At 39.4% G+C, this 16,864-nt stretch overlaps 1 protein-coding gene across 2 annotated transcripts in view; it reads left to right on the plus strand.

The window, feature by feature from the left end:
• The first annotated feature begins 200 nt into the window (after positions 1–200).
• Positions 201–16,864, plus strand: part of LOC116755174 (dimethylaniline monooxygenase [N-oxide-forming] 5-like) — a 29,405-nt gene continuing 12,741 nt past the window's right edge. For both annotated transcript variants that reach the window (XM_032634170.1, XM_032634179.1), the window contains exons 1-4: positions 201–713; positions 10,932–11,120; positions 13,127–13,289; positions 14,845–14,987. In XM_032634170.1, coding sequence (XP_032490061.1) covers positions 579–713; positions 10,932–11,120; positions 13,127–13,289; positions 14,845–14,987 — 630 coding nt within the window. In that variant the 5' untranslated portion in view covers positions 201–578. The remainder of the gene's footprint in view (positions 714–10,931; positions 11,121–13,126; positions 13,290–14,844; positions 14,988–16,864) is intronic.

Consider the following 16,864-nt stretch of genomic DNA (forward strand, 5'->3'; position numbering starts at 1 on the left):
AGATTCCGGCCCCTAGGGTCTCCCCTGAGAGTAGCTGAGAGTGCGGGCAACTGCAGGTGAAAAACAGAGAGGGCATAGGGTTAATTTTTTGTGCCCAGAGCAGGTTTGGCCCACATTTTCTCCCCTCTGTGGGGTAATGGGTGCTGCGGAGTGGGTGGTGTGTTGGCTGAAAGGAGGTGGAGCTGAACAGCCCCTCCACATTGGCTATTGCTGCTGTTTGTACTTTGTTGCTTTACATTTCTTTGCAAAGAGCTGAAAGTGCAGTGCCCTCCAGATCGCAGCTGAAGGATCTGCCAGTGTTGGGGCAAAGGCAGCGAGGTCGGGCACCGCAGCAGAGCTCTCAGCTCTGGGTCTTCCAGGCACAGGGCTCACCCATCCAAGGTGTAGTAGTTCCCGGTGGTCCACGAGGACACTGGAATCTGGGTTCCCCAAAGGCACCTGCTGCTGCAGAATTTATCTAAATGCCACGTTCAAGCTCTTCTTAGAAAGGTATTAACTGATGTGTGCTTTCTGTCTTTTGTCATCCTTTCTTTAGGACAGGTTACACTGACACAGCCCGGTGACGATCTCTGGAGACCATGACCAAGAAAAGAATCGCTGTGATTGGGGGAGGAGCGAGTGGGCTCACGTCTATCAAGTGCTGCCTGGAAGAAGGCTTGGAGCCCGTCTGCTTTGAAGGGACTGATGACATCGGAGGGCTGTGGAGGTTTCAGGTAAATCTGGTTCCTTAATACTTGGAACTCTCGCCGTAACTAGGTGCATAAGATATTTTACCTCGTGTCAGGAAGTATAATGGGCTTCACAGTGATTAGACCTGCCAGACTTCAACCTGCTGACCTCCTCTCAGCAGCCATCACCTCAGGTTCTTTGCAGGCCCTCTTTCCCTATGCTGGCAGCAAAATGGGACGCAGGTATCACTCATTTTTTCCTTCACTGATGTCTGTGAAAATGGCACAGAGATCATTTTCATTTAGATCTTCCTTGATTTACAATGAGGTTACATCTTGATAAGCCCATCGTAAATTGAAAATATCCTGTTACAAATGTGTTTAATACACCTAATCTACCTAACACCATAGCTGAGCCTAGGCTACCTTAAACGTGCTCAGAACACTTACATTAGCCTACAGTCAGGCAAAATCATCTGACACAAAGCCTATTTTATAATAAAGTGTCGAATAGCTCATGTAATTTATTGAATGCTGTATTGAACATGAAAAACAGAATGGTTGTTTGGGCGCAGAATGGTTGTAAGTCTATCAGTTGTTTACCCTCCTGATCCTTCCAGCTGACTGGAAGCTGCCACTGCCCAGCATCACCAGAGTATGTTACAAAATATCGCTAACCCAGGAAAAGATCAAAATTCAAAATTCGAAGTGTGGTTTCTATGGAATGTGTATTGCTTTTGAACCATTGTAAAGTCAAAAAAATCACAAGTTGGGCACTGTCTGTAATGAGTTTTGCCGCTATCCAGGAAAGGGTAACAATCTTGATGGGGGGGTGTAGCAGAATGGCAGACATGTAAAGTGGTTGCTCTTGGTCTGCGTTCATCGGTAAGTGATCTAGAATACTGCTAACAACTCCTTCCAGGAATCCCCCTTTTCAATCTCTTCTAACCTTACTGTTTTTTTTCTTTTCTTTCTTACCTTCCTTCCTTCGTTGCTTCCTTCCTTCTTTAAACAATTCTCTAATGATTCTAGTGCTTGAATAGGATATAAAATCTGGCTGCCTTCCTTGCTTTGCACTTTTCCTTCACTTGAGAAATCAAAGCAGTAGTCCCGTCTTCAGAGAAGGGCAGAGGGCACCTGCAACTGGGTTTTCTTGTCCTTGCACAGACTCAGTTTTAAAGTTGAGCTGCTTTAATATGCACACCGAGCCCTGCAACTTGTTACTAACAGTTAAGGTATCTTCTTACTTAAATGATAGTTAAGCTTATTATACGTTAAAGAATATCACCCTCCTTAACTGATCTCCAAAGCAATATCCATTGGGTTTGCTTCTCAACTCACTTTTTAATCCAGTGTTTTAAGTGTATTAAGATGTCCAGATTTGTTTCATATTTTGCAAAACGAACACGGTGCTGGCCAGCTACTTAGAAGTGGTTCCATTTGTTCATAGCATTCCTTAGTAGAACAGCAGTACAGTTGTTTTGCATCTGGGCTCCGTCTTGGGGACTAACTCTATTTGACAATCGTCCCTATTCGGATCTGGGTGGATACTCCTTAGCACACCATGCATGCCTCGGTCATAGTCAGTCTTGGGCATGGCTGAAAAGACTGTTAATAAATATTTTGTAATCAATAGGAAATTTTACTTTTGAAATCCAGCCACAGCATGGTGTAGACGTTAAGAGCACATCTGGGTTCAAATCCTACTGTGACCTTGGGGAAAACCATTAACCCTCTCTGTACCTCTGTGTTGTCATCTTTAAGAAGGAGATAATACTGGCACCCACTTCATAGAGTTATTGTGGGGATTAAGTGAATGAATACTTATGTCATCACTAATAACAGTGGCACAATAATTGCTAAACATCAGTTATTATTCAGTAGGCCTAGAGTGTGGCCCACACATTTGGTGTCTGGTAAGCATCCTAGCCAGGTCTGGCAACTACTGACCAGGCATGAAATTAGTGAAGGGTCCACCATCCTACCTGATTATCAGGTTTTATTTCCAAAGTGGTTTAAACTTCTTCTCTGTTAAAGACCCAATTTGGAGTGTTTTCTGATTATACTCTTGGCAAAATTTCAGCACCTTATAAACTGCTTTCTTGAAAATAAATAAGCTATATTTCATCATAATGCTCTGACTACTGTTAAGACAGACCACATCTGTGTCTATTACATTATATACAACATACATATATTTTACATATATTATAAATGCACACACAAACACCACTATATTTCTAGAGCCACGGGGGATGCCTGGCATATATTAGGCACCAAATATATTTATGTTTTATAAATGAATCCTAGAGAAGCAAAATATCTTGGGTGGCTGCTTAGAATGCTTGTGGAAATAGAGACCTTCATTCTCACATATTCCACAGTTACACAGTTGTGGAGCCTGAGGTATTATAAACATCCATTAATTGCAGATTAAACATGTTTTACATGCTGATGCTGGTTTCCTCAAGAATTGCCTCAGATCTGCTTTTCTGTGACCCCCTTGCTTGTTATTTGGAGCCTTCCTCTCCCCCATCCTACCCCCCCTAAATTTTCTGTAATTCATTGGGGGTTTCATATATAGGATCGTCCCAAGCACTTTGGAATTCCACCATTGCTACTGGGTGTCCAGTAAGCCACTGGCAACTCAGAGCTTCCATTTTCTCTTTCTTGTAACAGGTCTCAGGGACTCAATATAAATTTCTTTCTTCTTGATCTCCTCATTAAAGCTAGACCAGACTAATGGTGAAAAGTCGGTAGAAATGTGAGACATATCACTTTAATTTTCATACTGCAATATTACTTTATGAACGAAATAGCTTTAAATGATAAATCCCTTATGAAATGCTGAGGGGAAATAATTTTTAATATTCTTTAGTCAATCTGAATTTTAAAAATCCTTAAAGCATACCAAAGCAGTGCTTCTCCAACTTTAATGTGCACATGAATCCCTGGAGCTTTTGCTGAAGTGTACATTCCGATTCATTAATCTGGGGTGGTGCCAAGATTCTATATTTCAGGTAAAGCCCCAGGTGATGTTGATGCTGGTGATCTGATAACTAGAGTTCACGTAGTGAGGTTCTAAAGTGTATATGTGATACAAAGGTACCATATGGATATAATATAATATAAAATGGGCATATTTATAACATTTTAATTTAAAATATGAAATTAAGTAATAAACACCCTTAGTTGAATAGGCGTTCTTAATTCTTAAATATCAACCACCTCCCCCGAAAAAGACAACTGAATGGATACAAAAATACTTAAAAGAGGGCAACTGTAGAGCAGTGGCTATCAGCTTTAGCTGCAACACTGAACAATCACCTGGGGAACTTTAACAAACTTTAACAAATACTGATATCAGTCCATCCAGATTCTGGTTTTATTGGCCTGGGGTGTCAATAAAGGTCTCCACTAGTTATTTCTAATGCGCAGCCAACATGGAAACCTTTGCCCTTCAGCTTCTACCCCAGCTTTCCCAGGTGATAAATGAGGATCACATTGCGTGTTGAAAACAAAATCGATAACAGTTCATTGAACAAACATTTCTGAAGCTCAGACTTTGTTAGATGGTGTGGAGACACAGAGTTATATAACCTCCTGCCACTGCCCTCAGGCATTCTGCAGTTTAGCTAAGGATGTGTGGAGAAAAGACTTCTGAGGTGGATGGGATAAACTCTGGTGCCCTGAGCTTTCCGGGGCCACCACACGACCTCTTACCAGCAGATCTCAACCTTGTCTACACATTAGAGAAGGAGCAATTAAAACAGGGTCCCTGGGCTTCCCTGGTGGCGCAGTGGTTGAGAGTCCGCCGGCCGATGCAGGGGACACGGGTTCGTGCCCCGGTCTGGGAAGATCCCACATGCCGCGGAGCGGCTGGGCCCATGAGCCATGGCCGTTGAGCCTGCGCGTCCGGAGCCTGTGCTCCGCAGCGGGAGAGGCCACAACAGTGAGAGGCCCGCATACCGGGGGGGGGAAAAAAAAAAAACAGGGTCTCTGGGAGTAAGGACCAGGCATTAGTATTTTAGCGTTCCCCAGATGAGTCCAGTGTGAGTACAACAGTCCTAAGACAGCTTCTGTCCCACAGGATTCTGAGAGTCTGTCAAAGGAACTGTTCTCACTCCTCCCACTGAAGGGGAGTCATTTTTCTCCTTTCTTCTGCCCTTACTATTGCCTCCAGTCCCTTCAGTTCCAATTACACTACCCTACGTCCCTTGTTCTCTCTTTTCTCATATGAACTTCCTACTCAATGCGAGTCATGTGCTTAGGCAGGAAATAGAATCAAGATACATCTCTAGAGGGCAGATTATTCGCCGATGGTAGGAAATACTAAAATGCAGGAGCAGAAGCTTCTTTTAACACTCACTGACCCAGTACTGCTCTGCCCTCACTCTCTTTTGTAAAGCGGTGAGTTGACAGTGATGAACCCTACGTAGGATCCAATCAGGTGTTTAGAAGGGCTTGAAGGTTTTTGTTGACACACAATAACACTTTGTTGTCTTAGTTGCTTGAAAAAGAATACAAATATATGATTATTGTCACAGGGGTAAGATCTGTGATTCATTTAGCTCAGTGAACCCAACACACCTGGGGTGGAAAGCATGACTCTACTCCTTGTACTAAACTTTGAACCCTTGGAAAACAGGGACAGACTTGTATTTTTTAGCATTAATATAGTGTTTTTATTACAGAGAGACTTTAGAAATATCTACTGAATGAATGAATGAAGTAAAATTTGATAGTTAGGAATGTGTCTACCCCTGTCCCCTCAAACATCTTGGTTCCAAAAGGACCCTACCACTCATTAATTTAATTTTTTTTTAAAAAAAACGTTCTATGTACAAACAACATGTTTAAATAAACTTTGAATTTTAGAACTGTGTTAGATTTACAGAATCATTAGGAAGATAGTACAGAGTTCCCATATACCCCATGCCCAGATATTATTAACATCTTACATTAGTATGATACATTTGTCCTAATTAATGAACCAGTATTGATACATTATTACTAGTTGAAGTCCATGCTTTATTCAGATTTACTTAGGTTTTTTCCTAACGGCCATTTCCTGTTCCAGGTGTTCCCATCCAGAGCACCACAATGCATGTAGTTGTCATGTCTCCTTAGGCTCCTCTTGGATGTGACAATTTCTCAGACTTTCCTTGTTTTTGATGACCCTGACAGTTTTGAGGATTACTGGTTAGGTATTTTATAAAATGTCCCTCAACTGGGATTTGTCTGATGTTTTCATCATGGTTAGACTGGGGTTATGAATTTTGGGGAGGAAGGCCTTAGAGGTAGGGTGCTGTTCTCATCACATCGTATCAATGGTACACACTATCAAACTTATCACACCGATTGATGTTAACCTTGATGACCTGGCTTGAGATGGTGTTTATCAGGGTTTGCCACTTTAAAGTTGCTCCTTTTTTTCTCCCTTGTCATACTATACTCTTTGCAAGAAAGTCACTAGTCACAGTCCACACGTAAGGACAAAGTTGGCTATTCTAGGCCTTTTTTCTTTCCACATAAATTTTAGAATCAGTTTGTCAATATCTACAAAATAGCTAGCTGGGATGTTGATTGGGATTGTGTTGAATCTACAGATCAAGTTGGGAAAACTGACATCTTAACAATACTGTCTTCCAATCTATGAGCACAGCATATCTTTCCATTTATTTATTTATGTTTTTCTTCTTCTGTGTTTTATGGTATCTGCATATAAGTTTCATACATATTTTGTTAGATTTTTACCTAAGCACTTCATTTGGGGGGAGTGTTATTATAAATGGTACTGGTTTTTTAATTTCAAAGTCCAATTTTTCATTTCTGGTATATAGGAAAGTAAGTGACTTTTGTATATTAACCTTGTATCTTTCAACCCTGCTATAATTGCTTATTAGTTCCAGGAATTTTTATTTTTAAATCTTTGAGATTTTCTACACAGTCATATCATCTGTGAAGAAAAATCATTTTATTTATTCCTTCCCAATCTGTATACTTTTATTTCCATTTCTTATCTTATTACATGAGTTAGGATTTCTAGTGCAGTGTTGAATAGAAGTTGTAAGAGGATTCTTTACCTTGTTCTCAATTTTATGGGAGGGAAATTGTCCATTTTCTCACTATTAAGTATGCTGTTAGCTGCAGGTATTTTGCAGATGTTCATTATTAAATTGAAGATGTTTCCCTCTATTCCTAGTTTGTTGAAGTTTTTTATCATCAAGGTGTAGTATAAACAACACTTCTACAAAAATAAAAGAAAAACTTCTACCTCCTTAATAAATCAATTTGTTTTTCCTACTTTGAAGTTTTATTGATTTAAAATAAATAAAATATACTCATATAACAGGGGAGAGATTATACAATGTATAATTATATAGACATGGATAGACATAGGTATACAATTGCCCTAGGCATACATAATATTATATATTTGGTGATTAGAATTGACCTTAATTTTATAATATTACTTTTTCCACTTAAAGTTATATCATAGACCATTTTCAGTGTTCCTCTACAGATTTCAAAATCATAGTTTTAAGTATCTCCAAATTCAATCTCTATAACTCACTCATTAATTCATTTCAAAGCATTTATTAAGCATCCAGTATATATGAGGTACTGTTTTGATGACAGAGATGCAAAAAATTAGACACAAATCCTACTTTCGGGTACCTCACAGTCATAGAAACAAATGCAGAATATTGTGTGTTCTAATTTGCCTTGATGGCAATCTGAGCAGAGAGTTTTGGCAGCTTGGAGGTTGAATGCGGCATTTGACTCAGTGGAGAGAACAAGAAATACTTCATCAAAGAAATGACATTTGATGTGACTCTTGAATTATAGATAGGAATTTTCCAAATGAAGAAGCAGTACTATACTGTTACAAAAGTTTAAAGTTGTGAAAGAGTCTGGAATGTTTCAACAACAATTTAATGACTCAGAAGCTTGAAATTAACTGAGGAGAGCACTCAATGAAGATAAAAAGATAGACTGGGATAGATTGTGAAATATGCTGAGTTTCAAAATAAGAAATTTGCTTTTCCAAATGGAATCAGTAGAGCCCATTAAGCAGTGGGTTGACAGGATCTGCTTTGAATTTAGCAGGATACGTAAGGAGTGGTGTGGAAGGTAAATTCTGCATCATGTTGAGATACCATAATTTACTAAACCCTTTTCCTATTGGGGGAGGGGGGCATTTTAAGTGGTTTCTAATTAATAGATATTTTAAATACTATAAAATGAATATATCTATGCATTTGATTTTATATTATTTTGCAATTTTCCTTACAGCAAATTTTTGTGACTAAGATAAAAATATCTTATTCGACTGTTTTTGCAATAAATTTTGATGTATTTCATTAGTTTGTTTTGCATTTTGTGAAAATTATTTCCTTTTTCTATGTGTACCTTTCTCAGTATAATTCAATGTACATCTATTAAATATCTACTAAGTGTTATTTATAATTTTATATGCTGTGGGAAAGATCATGAATACAAGTCAAGGGGCCTACAATCTAGTCGGGGAGATAAAGAATAGACTCCAAGACATTATGGAGGTCTTTGAATCCTAAGCTGAAAAATATAAACTAGAGAAAATGGGGCAGCATCTAAAATTTTAATTAGGGCAGAGATACAACCATACCCTAGAAAGAACATTTTGGTTGAAATAGGTAGGATAGATTAGAAGAGACCTGTGGAAACATTATTAGCAGCCAAAGGGAATGAGATCTTGAAGTATGGGGCAGAGAAATGGGAATGATCTATTCAGGATTCTGAAATTGAAAAATTCTTCTCTAAAAATGGGAGGAAAATCATCTCTAATGTGGGCAAAACCAATGAACACTCTCCTTTGTGGCCATTTAATGTTCAGTAACATCCATACATCTTTTTCTGGAATACAAAGAGAAGAGGGGGTCCAAATTGGTTAAGGTAATTTTCCATAATCAAAACAATTTTTAAAAATTCTGGTAGAGTTGAAAAGTCTTCTCTGTTTTCAGATGCATCTGAATCACTTGAGGGTTTTGCTAAAAGGCAGATTCTGATTCAGTAGGTCGGGAAGGGGCCTGAGAGTCTGCATTTCTACCAGTCTCCCAAGTGATGTCCCTACAGCTAGTCCACAGATCATACTTTAGGTAGCAAGGATCTGGAACAGTGGTTCTCAAATTACAGTGTATTTTGTGGGGCATTAAATTGTTCTGAGACCAATGCCAATGTGTGTGTATGTGCGTGGTCAGGGGGTGGTGCGCAGATACCAGCAAACAATTCTCAAACACTAGCAGGATGTTCAAGAATTCAACTCAGTTCTGATGCTTACCTACCCAGATATAACATCAGATTCCACGAATTGAGGGCTCAGTCCTACAGGACTGCCCCCTCGAACCCACTTCAGACACCAGTCATAAGCCCTGGTTATTACCTGGGCTTCTGAACAACCACCTACAGATTGGAGGTTCCAATGACCCCCTGCTGGGATTTGGACTTCAGTTGCCATTCTCAAGTCCAGGTTGTTACCTATACTTCTGACCAACTGAGTATAAATCAGAAATTCCCATGAACCCCTCCCCCATTGGGTTTGATTAATTTGCTAGAGCAGCTACAGAATACAGGAAACCCATTTACTCACTAGGCAACTGGTTTGTTATAAAAGAATATAATTTAGGAACAGGCAAATGAAAGAGATACATAGGGAAAAGGACACTGAGCTTCCATGCCCTCTCCAGGCACACCACTCTCCCCTAGTCTCTTCGGTTCACCATCCTGGGAGCTCCCTGAACCCCACTCTTTTGGGTTTTTATGGAGACTTTATGACATAGGCATGATTGATGAAATCATTGGGCATTGACTATTGATTCAACTTCCAGCCCCTGTTGCCTCCCCAGAGGTCAGGGGATAGGCAACTGAAAGTTACAACCCTCTAATCACAGTGTTTGCTCCATTGGTAACCAGCCCACAACCTTAGTTGCTTTCTAAAGGTCACCATATTAACATAACAAAAGACACTTGGTATCACTCTCAACAGTTAGGAAATTAGGAGAGTATTGGGAGCTCTGAGCCAGGAACTGTGGAAAAAGACCATATATGAGAATATATTTTGACCATCAGGATAACCAGATATATATTTCTTATAAATCACAATATTGCAGCATTTAGCTTATTTCATTTTTATGTTATAAATAATGCTGTCATTCACATCCTTTAACATAAATCTTTGTCTACAATGCTGAATCTTTCTTTAAACGGCTAAGTTGCAAGGGTTTCATATACTTGTCACATTGCTGTCCAGAAAACACTGTACTAAGATCTCATTTCACCTCATTTTTGCTAACACTGAGTAATTGTCTTTGTATTTAGTAAAAACGAGGTAAAATGGGAACACATAGTGGACAGGATGTAAGTTAGTACAGTGTTTCCTGGAGGACAATGTGGCAAGTGCATGAAACCCTTGAAACTTCCCAAGGCTTTGAAATATATATACTATTTAAAAGACTATTACTCAGATGGGCAGTTCTCACTTGGAGTCTTATGTCATAGCAATAAGGTGACAGCTGAGACTGGATGTGTGCTATGACCTCCCTGCTCACATATTTAGAACGTCAGCTGGGATAACTAGACCTTCTGGGGGCTGGCTGCACATCTCTCTATCCCAAACATGCTCTTCATGTGGCTAGCTCAGGCTTCCTCACAGGATGGTGGTCTCAGGGTAGCTAGACTTCTTACGTGGCTGCTGACTTCCACCACAGCAAGCTAGAATCTAAGAGACTCAAGCAGAAACTGCAAGACTACTTATCACTTAGTCTTGGAAGCCATTCAGTATCATCCCAACTGCATGCTGTTGGTCAAAAGCAAGTCATAAAGACAACTTAGATTCAAGGGGAAGAGACTGCACGAGGGCACAAATACTGGGAGATGTGAAGGGCTGTGGAGAGGGGATTTTTTTCTTTTTTCTTTCGCTGTACGCGGGCCTCTCACTGTTGTGGTCTCTCCCGTTGCGGAGCACAGGCTCCGGACATGGAGGCCCAGTGGCCATGGCTCATGGGCCCAGCTGCTCCGCGGCATGTGGGATCTTCCCGGACCGGGGCACGAACCTGTGTCCCCTGCATCGGCAGGCGGACTCTCAACCATTGCGCCACCAGGGAAGCCCGGGACTTTTTAAATTGGCATTTCTTTCAGAAAACATTTTCAAATGTTTGTTGGCTGTTTATAAACCATGACCGTAATTCTCAAGTTGCTATGAATGCTTTTTATTTACTGCAGGAAGAACCTGAAGAAGGAAGGGCCAGTATTTACAAGTCAGTGGTCATCAACACTTCTAAGGAGATGATGTGCTTCAGTGACTATCCCGTCCCAGATCACTATCCTAACTACATGCACAACTCCCAGGTCCTGGAGTATTTCAGGATGTATGCCAAAGAATTTGACCTTCTAAAGTACATTCGATTTAAGGTAGGGAATTTCGTGGGTATCTCTGTGTTCTGAGTTGTTTGTCAAGTAAATGAATAACTGGTCTTATTTACCCGTGCTTAGATTGGTTTGATATGCTCATGTATCTATCCTATCCAGACAGATTCTACTCTATGTCTTCTCTATGTCTGAAAATATTCATGGAAAGGTCCCTCTTCTATGTATTTTGACTGCAGATCCAGGAAGCCCCCTTCATTTCATTGCCTTCATTCTATATCATTTGATTACAATAAAACAATGAGGGGAACTGACAGGTATGGGAACTTTAAAACCTTCTGTTTCTACAACTTGCTGCTTAGCCCTTTTATACTTTCTGAAGTATTTTCCAGTGCATTATTTATGTGACCACAACAACCCAGTGAAGTAGGTATTGAAAAGTTATGAGGAAGCAAATAAGTTAACTCTGGCGTAGAGGGAGGAACACTGAATTGGGAAGCAAAACCTTGAGTTCTAGTCTTTGCTCTACCACTAACCAACTTGTGACTTCAGACAAGTAAGTTCCTCAACGCTGATGTGTCTTCAGTTTATTTGTAAAACAAGATGACTGTACTAGATCACTTCACTGGTTCCTTCCTGCTGTAAAGTCTTCTGTGATACTCCTATCATTCTAAACCACGACCATAAAAGAATCAATACTTCTGACAGCTGGCAAAAAGCCCAAATCTTCTACCTTCTGAGCATTCTACTAAATCATGACTCTTTCTCTTTAACAACAAAATTAAAATGGCAATATCCAGTGACGACTTCCAAAGTCAATCATTTACAGCCTAGTGGTCCTTCACTTCTTTAAACACTTATTGAGGAGATTTTTTACCATACTAAACAGTGAAGACACAAAAACAAAAAAAATTAGTGAATTCACAGTCTAGTTATAGAGATAGAAAAATGAAGAGAAATTTCATTGTAAATATAATTATTAAAAATGAAGAGTTAGTGATAAATGCCACAGAAATCTATACATTGCAGCTCAGAGGAGGGTTGCTTAACCCATCAGGGCATCAGGCATCAGGCACCAGGAAGGTTTTCTTAGAGGAGATAATCCCAAGCTAAATGTTGAAGGGTGAGTATCTCCAAATGAAGAAAGAATAAAAGGATGATACAGGCAGAAGCACTGGATAAAAGTAAGAACATGATACTTATAGAAGATAAGTAATAGTATAGAAGAACCATAAATAGTATAGAAGAACTGTGTAAAAGTAAGAACATGACCGAGAAGAACAATAAATAGTATAGGATGGCTTGGGTATACAAGAGTGGGATCTATATTAGTCAACCAAGACATTATGGTCATAAACCCAGAAGCACATAGAACACATTCTTAATGTTTCCTTAACCTGGGTAGAGTAACCCATATTTATTATTATTTTTTAAAGCTAAAAATTGTGCCACTGACTATCCCACCTCACACCTTCTTTCTTTATAGTTACTTGTAAAATGGGCATTTATGGGAGTCAGAGAGGTTCATTTACAGAAAATATGAGCCACTGAGATGTTTCTCTACTCTGTTAGGAAAGGGAGCCCTCTAGCTCAGTCACAAGTTTAAGGCCAGACAGTGAGAACGGGACTTGAGGTAAGAAGGCATCAGAGGGTCTCAGGATGTCTCGGGGTATGGGGAGGAATAGGCATTTCGTGCATGGAGTGTCTCAGAAGCACAAGAGAAGCCCAAACTTTATTCAAGTATCACATTGCCCTTGGTATGGTCCACGAGAACTAGTAATTTGCACTTTTCTAGAAGCAGAGGAAAGTGCAACATTAGTCTGCCAACTCTGTTTTATTTAGCTTGCCTCATGGAAGTTTTCTCACTCTGACCACAGCCCCAAACAAAAAAGTTCTGATTTGTGGAGTATGAAAGTCAAATACCCCTGCATGAGGTCTGTTATGTGGTAGCAGCCCTTTGTTTACCCTCTGCAAGGAGAGTCCTGTCAGGGAAGATGTCCACTATTTAGGCTGTGGTTATAGTGCCCTGTGGCTACCCCTTTTCTTTTCAGACCACCGTGTGCAGTGTGAAGAAGCAGCCTGATTTCTCCACTTCAGGCCAATGGGAGGTGGTCACGGTATCTGAAGGGAAAAAGGAGGTGAATGTCTTCGATGGAGTTATGGTTTGCACTGGCCATCACACCAATGCTCACTTACCCTTGGAAAGCTTCCCTGGTAAGTAGCCTACAAGGAAGGAAGACACTGGAACTATGCCTGTGACCTGATCCCTAAAAAATGGGAGGAATGTGGTCTGAGTGATTCCTATCTTGGGATGAAATAAAGCTTATCCTGATTCTGCATATTCTTCTGAAAGGTGATGGGGTAACTTGTATTAACGCTATTTAGGAGGTAGAGATACCAGTAATTGGGGGGACTACAGGAAAATTACAAGGCTCTATATTTAGTTTTACAATAATTTTAGTTTTTTAAGGATAAAAGTTGATCTGTATTAGATTGAATGAGGGAATTTTTCTTTTTTAATTTTTATTGGAGTATAGTTGATTTATAATGTTGTGTTAGTTTCTGCTGTACAGCAAAGTGAGTCAGTTATTCATATAAATATATCCACTCGTTTTTAGATTCTCTTCTCATATAGGTCATTACAGAGTACTGAGAAGAGTTCCCTGTGCTATACAGTAGGTATTTATCAGTTACCTATTTTATATATAGTAGTGTATATATGTCAATCCCAGTCTACCAGTTAATCCCTCCCCCACACCTTTCCCCCCTGGTAACCATAAGTTTGTTTTCTACATCTGTGAGTCTATTTCTGTTTTTTAAATAAGTTCATTTGTACCATTTTTTTTAGATTCCACATATAAGCAATATCATATGATATTTGTCTTTCTCTGACTTACTTCACTCAGTATGACAATCTCTAGTTCCATCCATGTTGCTGCAAATGACATTATTTCATTCTTTTTTATGGCTGAGTAATATTCCATTGTATATATTTACCACATCTTCTTTAACCTGAATGAGGGCTTTTTTAGCAATCGAGGAAATAAACAGAAATATTGAGTTTCTAAGGAAGAAAAGAAAGTTTAAAGAACGAGTTTAATTACAGTCTTTGGCCTGGATTTTCATTCTGAGAGGAAAAAAGCACTCTGTGTATAGTTTAGTGTATATAAGAACATATATACTCCAATTAGAATGGAAGTAGGTATTTACAGATGATGAAAAGAGGGGGTGAGGGATGGGCAAAATAGGTGAAGGGGATTAAGAGACAGAAGCTACCAGTTACAAAATAAATCAGTCACAGGGCTGTAATATGCAGCACAAGGAATATAATCAAAAGACTGTAATATCATAATAACTTTGTATGTTGCATAATCTATATAATTATCAAGTTACTATGTTGTACATCAGAAACTGATATAATATTATAAGTCAATTACACTTCAATTAAAAAAAAATAAAGAGGGTGAAAAGACAAAAAAGAATGGAGGTTTTCTGAAGCAGTTTGGATTTGTGAGTCCACAGGTCTAAAACACTAACAGATCCTGAGTTCAGCAGACTACTTATAATAAGGAAATCACAAGGTTCCACTCTGAGGTGATGGGAAAAGAAAACAGGCAAAAATATTCAGAAAGGCAAGAATGCACCTGAGTAAAAGGAGAACATACAGAGAATATATGCATAAACTCTACACACTGCAAAAAAAATGAATGATTTAACAAATGATATCAGATAAACCATCACCCAGTAATAATTTTCCCTTCTCTTGCAGGAATTGAGAAGTTCAAAGGACAGTACTTCCATAGTCGAGATTATAAGAATCCAGAGAGTTTCACTGGAAAGAGAGTCATTATAATTGGCATTGGGAATTCTGGAAGCGATCTGGCTGTGGAAGTTAGCCACACAGCCAAGCAGGTTTGAATTAGTAAATTATTTACTTTGCTTCACCAAGGAAGCTGCAGGTGGACCCAGCAGAGTGTATGGATACCTGCACACAGCCCATCAGTGCCAATGGCAAATGCAGGGCTTGGTTTCACTGCCTCAGTTGGCAACATTTTGATTGATGATGTGATGGAGCCAAGGTTACAAGTTAGATTCCCATTATTCACTTGGCCTCACACTAAGGAATTTGGTCATGATCACAAACTGTGCTCATAATCTCACTCAGCTGTCTCTTCAGAGTGTGCCTCTGGCTCTGAAGAAGACCAGGTGATTGCTGGGAGAGCTTGTTAGAATGCAGCATTCAGAGTGTGGATCACCTGTTGGCCAGCAGAAGTGCTATGCTCTTATCTGAAGGAAAATGTACTCAGTCATGGAAAGCTTTTAACTCATAGGATGTTTGGGGAATTTTCCTCTTCATTCTTCTTCACTCCCCAAATGGAAAAAAGAAGCAGCCTAATCCTCCTAAAGACAACATGGATATCAGTATGAAAAGCATCCACATTGTAGCACATGCAAGCAGCTCTCCCCAGCCTTTGCATACAATTAGGTAACACAGAATAACATTTACTCTAAAGGAATTTCTATGTTCTTGACGTTTTTTGGCTTCCTAGTTTGTTTTTTGTATCATAACTTTTTAAAAAAAATAAATTTATTTATTTTAGTATTTATTTATTTATTTATTTTGGCTGTGTTGGGTCTTTGTTGCTGCGCACGGGCTTTCTCTCTAGTTGCAGTGAGCGGGGGCTACTCTTCGTTGCAGTGTGCAGGCTTCTCATTTCGGTGTCTTCTCTTGTTGCGGAGCACGGGCTCTAGCCGCATGGGCTTCAGTAGTTGTGGCACGTGGGCTCAGTAGTTTTGGCCCACGGGCTTGGTTGCTCCGTGGCATGTGGGATATTCCTGGACTAGGGCTCGAACCCGTGTCCCCTACACTGGCAGGCAGATTCTTAAACACTGGGCCACCAGGGAAGCCCTGTATCATAACTTTTGAACTGGGAAAAAAGTATCTTCATTATAAATTCCTAGAAACAGACATCATTAATATATTTTGTTATGCATGTCTTTATTGAATCATAATTTTGTTGGCAATAGGTAAATGCCTGGTTGTTCTTCAGTAACTTTAATTAAGCTGTGCTTCTCCACAAATTGTTTTTAAATTATTTTTAAAAATAGAAGTTTAATGCCACAACTTTGTTAAATGAACTTTACCCACAAACTCCATTCAATAACACTTCCCAGGTCTATCCCCACAAAACTGATTTCATACATTACTCCATGAATTAATTCAGCAAGCACTTATTAGGAAATAGGTATGTAAACAATAAAAGGTATGGGTGCTATGATAAAAGAATGTACCAGGTATGTGGTGGGGACCGAAGGCATGAGCTTTCTTTAACACCATTGGCTTGTTAAATGGTCAGTTATAGAGGAGCTGGGCCTTACAAGCATTGAGGAATTGTAAATTGCCAAAGTACAAGGCAGCAAGAGCAGGTGGAGGTAAGGTGGTTGTGTCTGAGAAAGATTTGTGACCTATGTATTTTTGTCACTACTTTACACATAGAGAACTTTTTAACTGAAACTCTGAGCATTTACATTACTCATAACCTATATTTAAAAAGTTATATAGACTGCATATAAAACCATTTGATTTCTAAGACCACACAGGCTCTTTCAATTGTGACATGTAAAAGTGCTTATTTATGATAGCGGTTATGGTCACCATCAGTGAGAATATATGTATGAAGTACATAATTAGCCCTCTATAGACAGGTCACCGTTTAACATGAAATGTTAGACAAAACACCATAAAACAATGTACTTATATAGCTTACAACCTGGAAAACTATCTCCAG

The sequence above is a fragment of the Phocoena sinus genome, chromosome 1, assembly GCF_008692025.1.
Source record: "Phocoena sinus isolate mPhoSin1 chromosome 1, mPhoSin1.pri, whole genome shotgun sequence".
NCBI lineage: Eukaryota > Metazoa > Chordata > Mammalia > Artiodactyla > Phocoenidae > Phocoena > Phocoena sinus.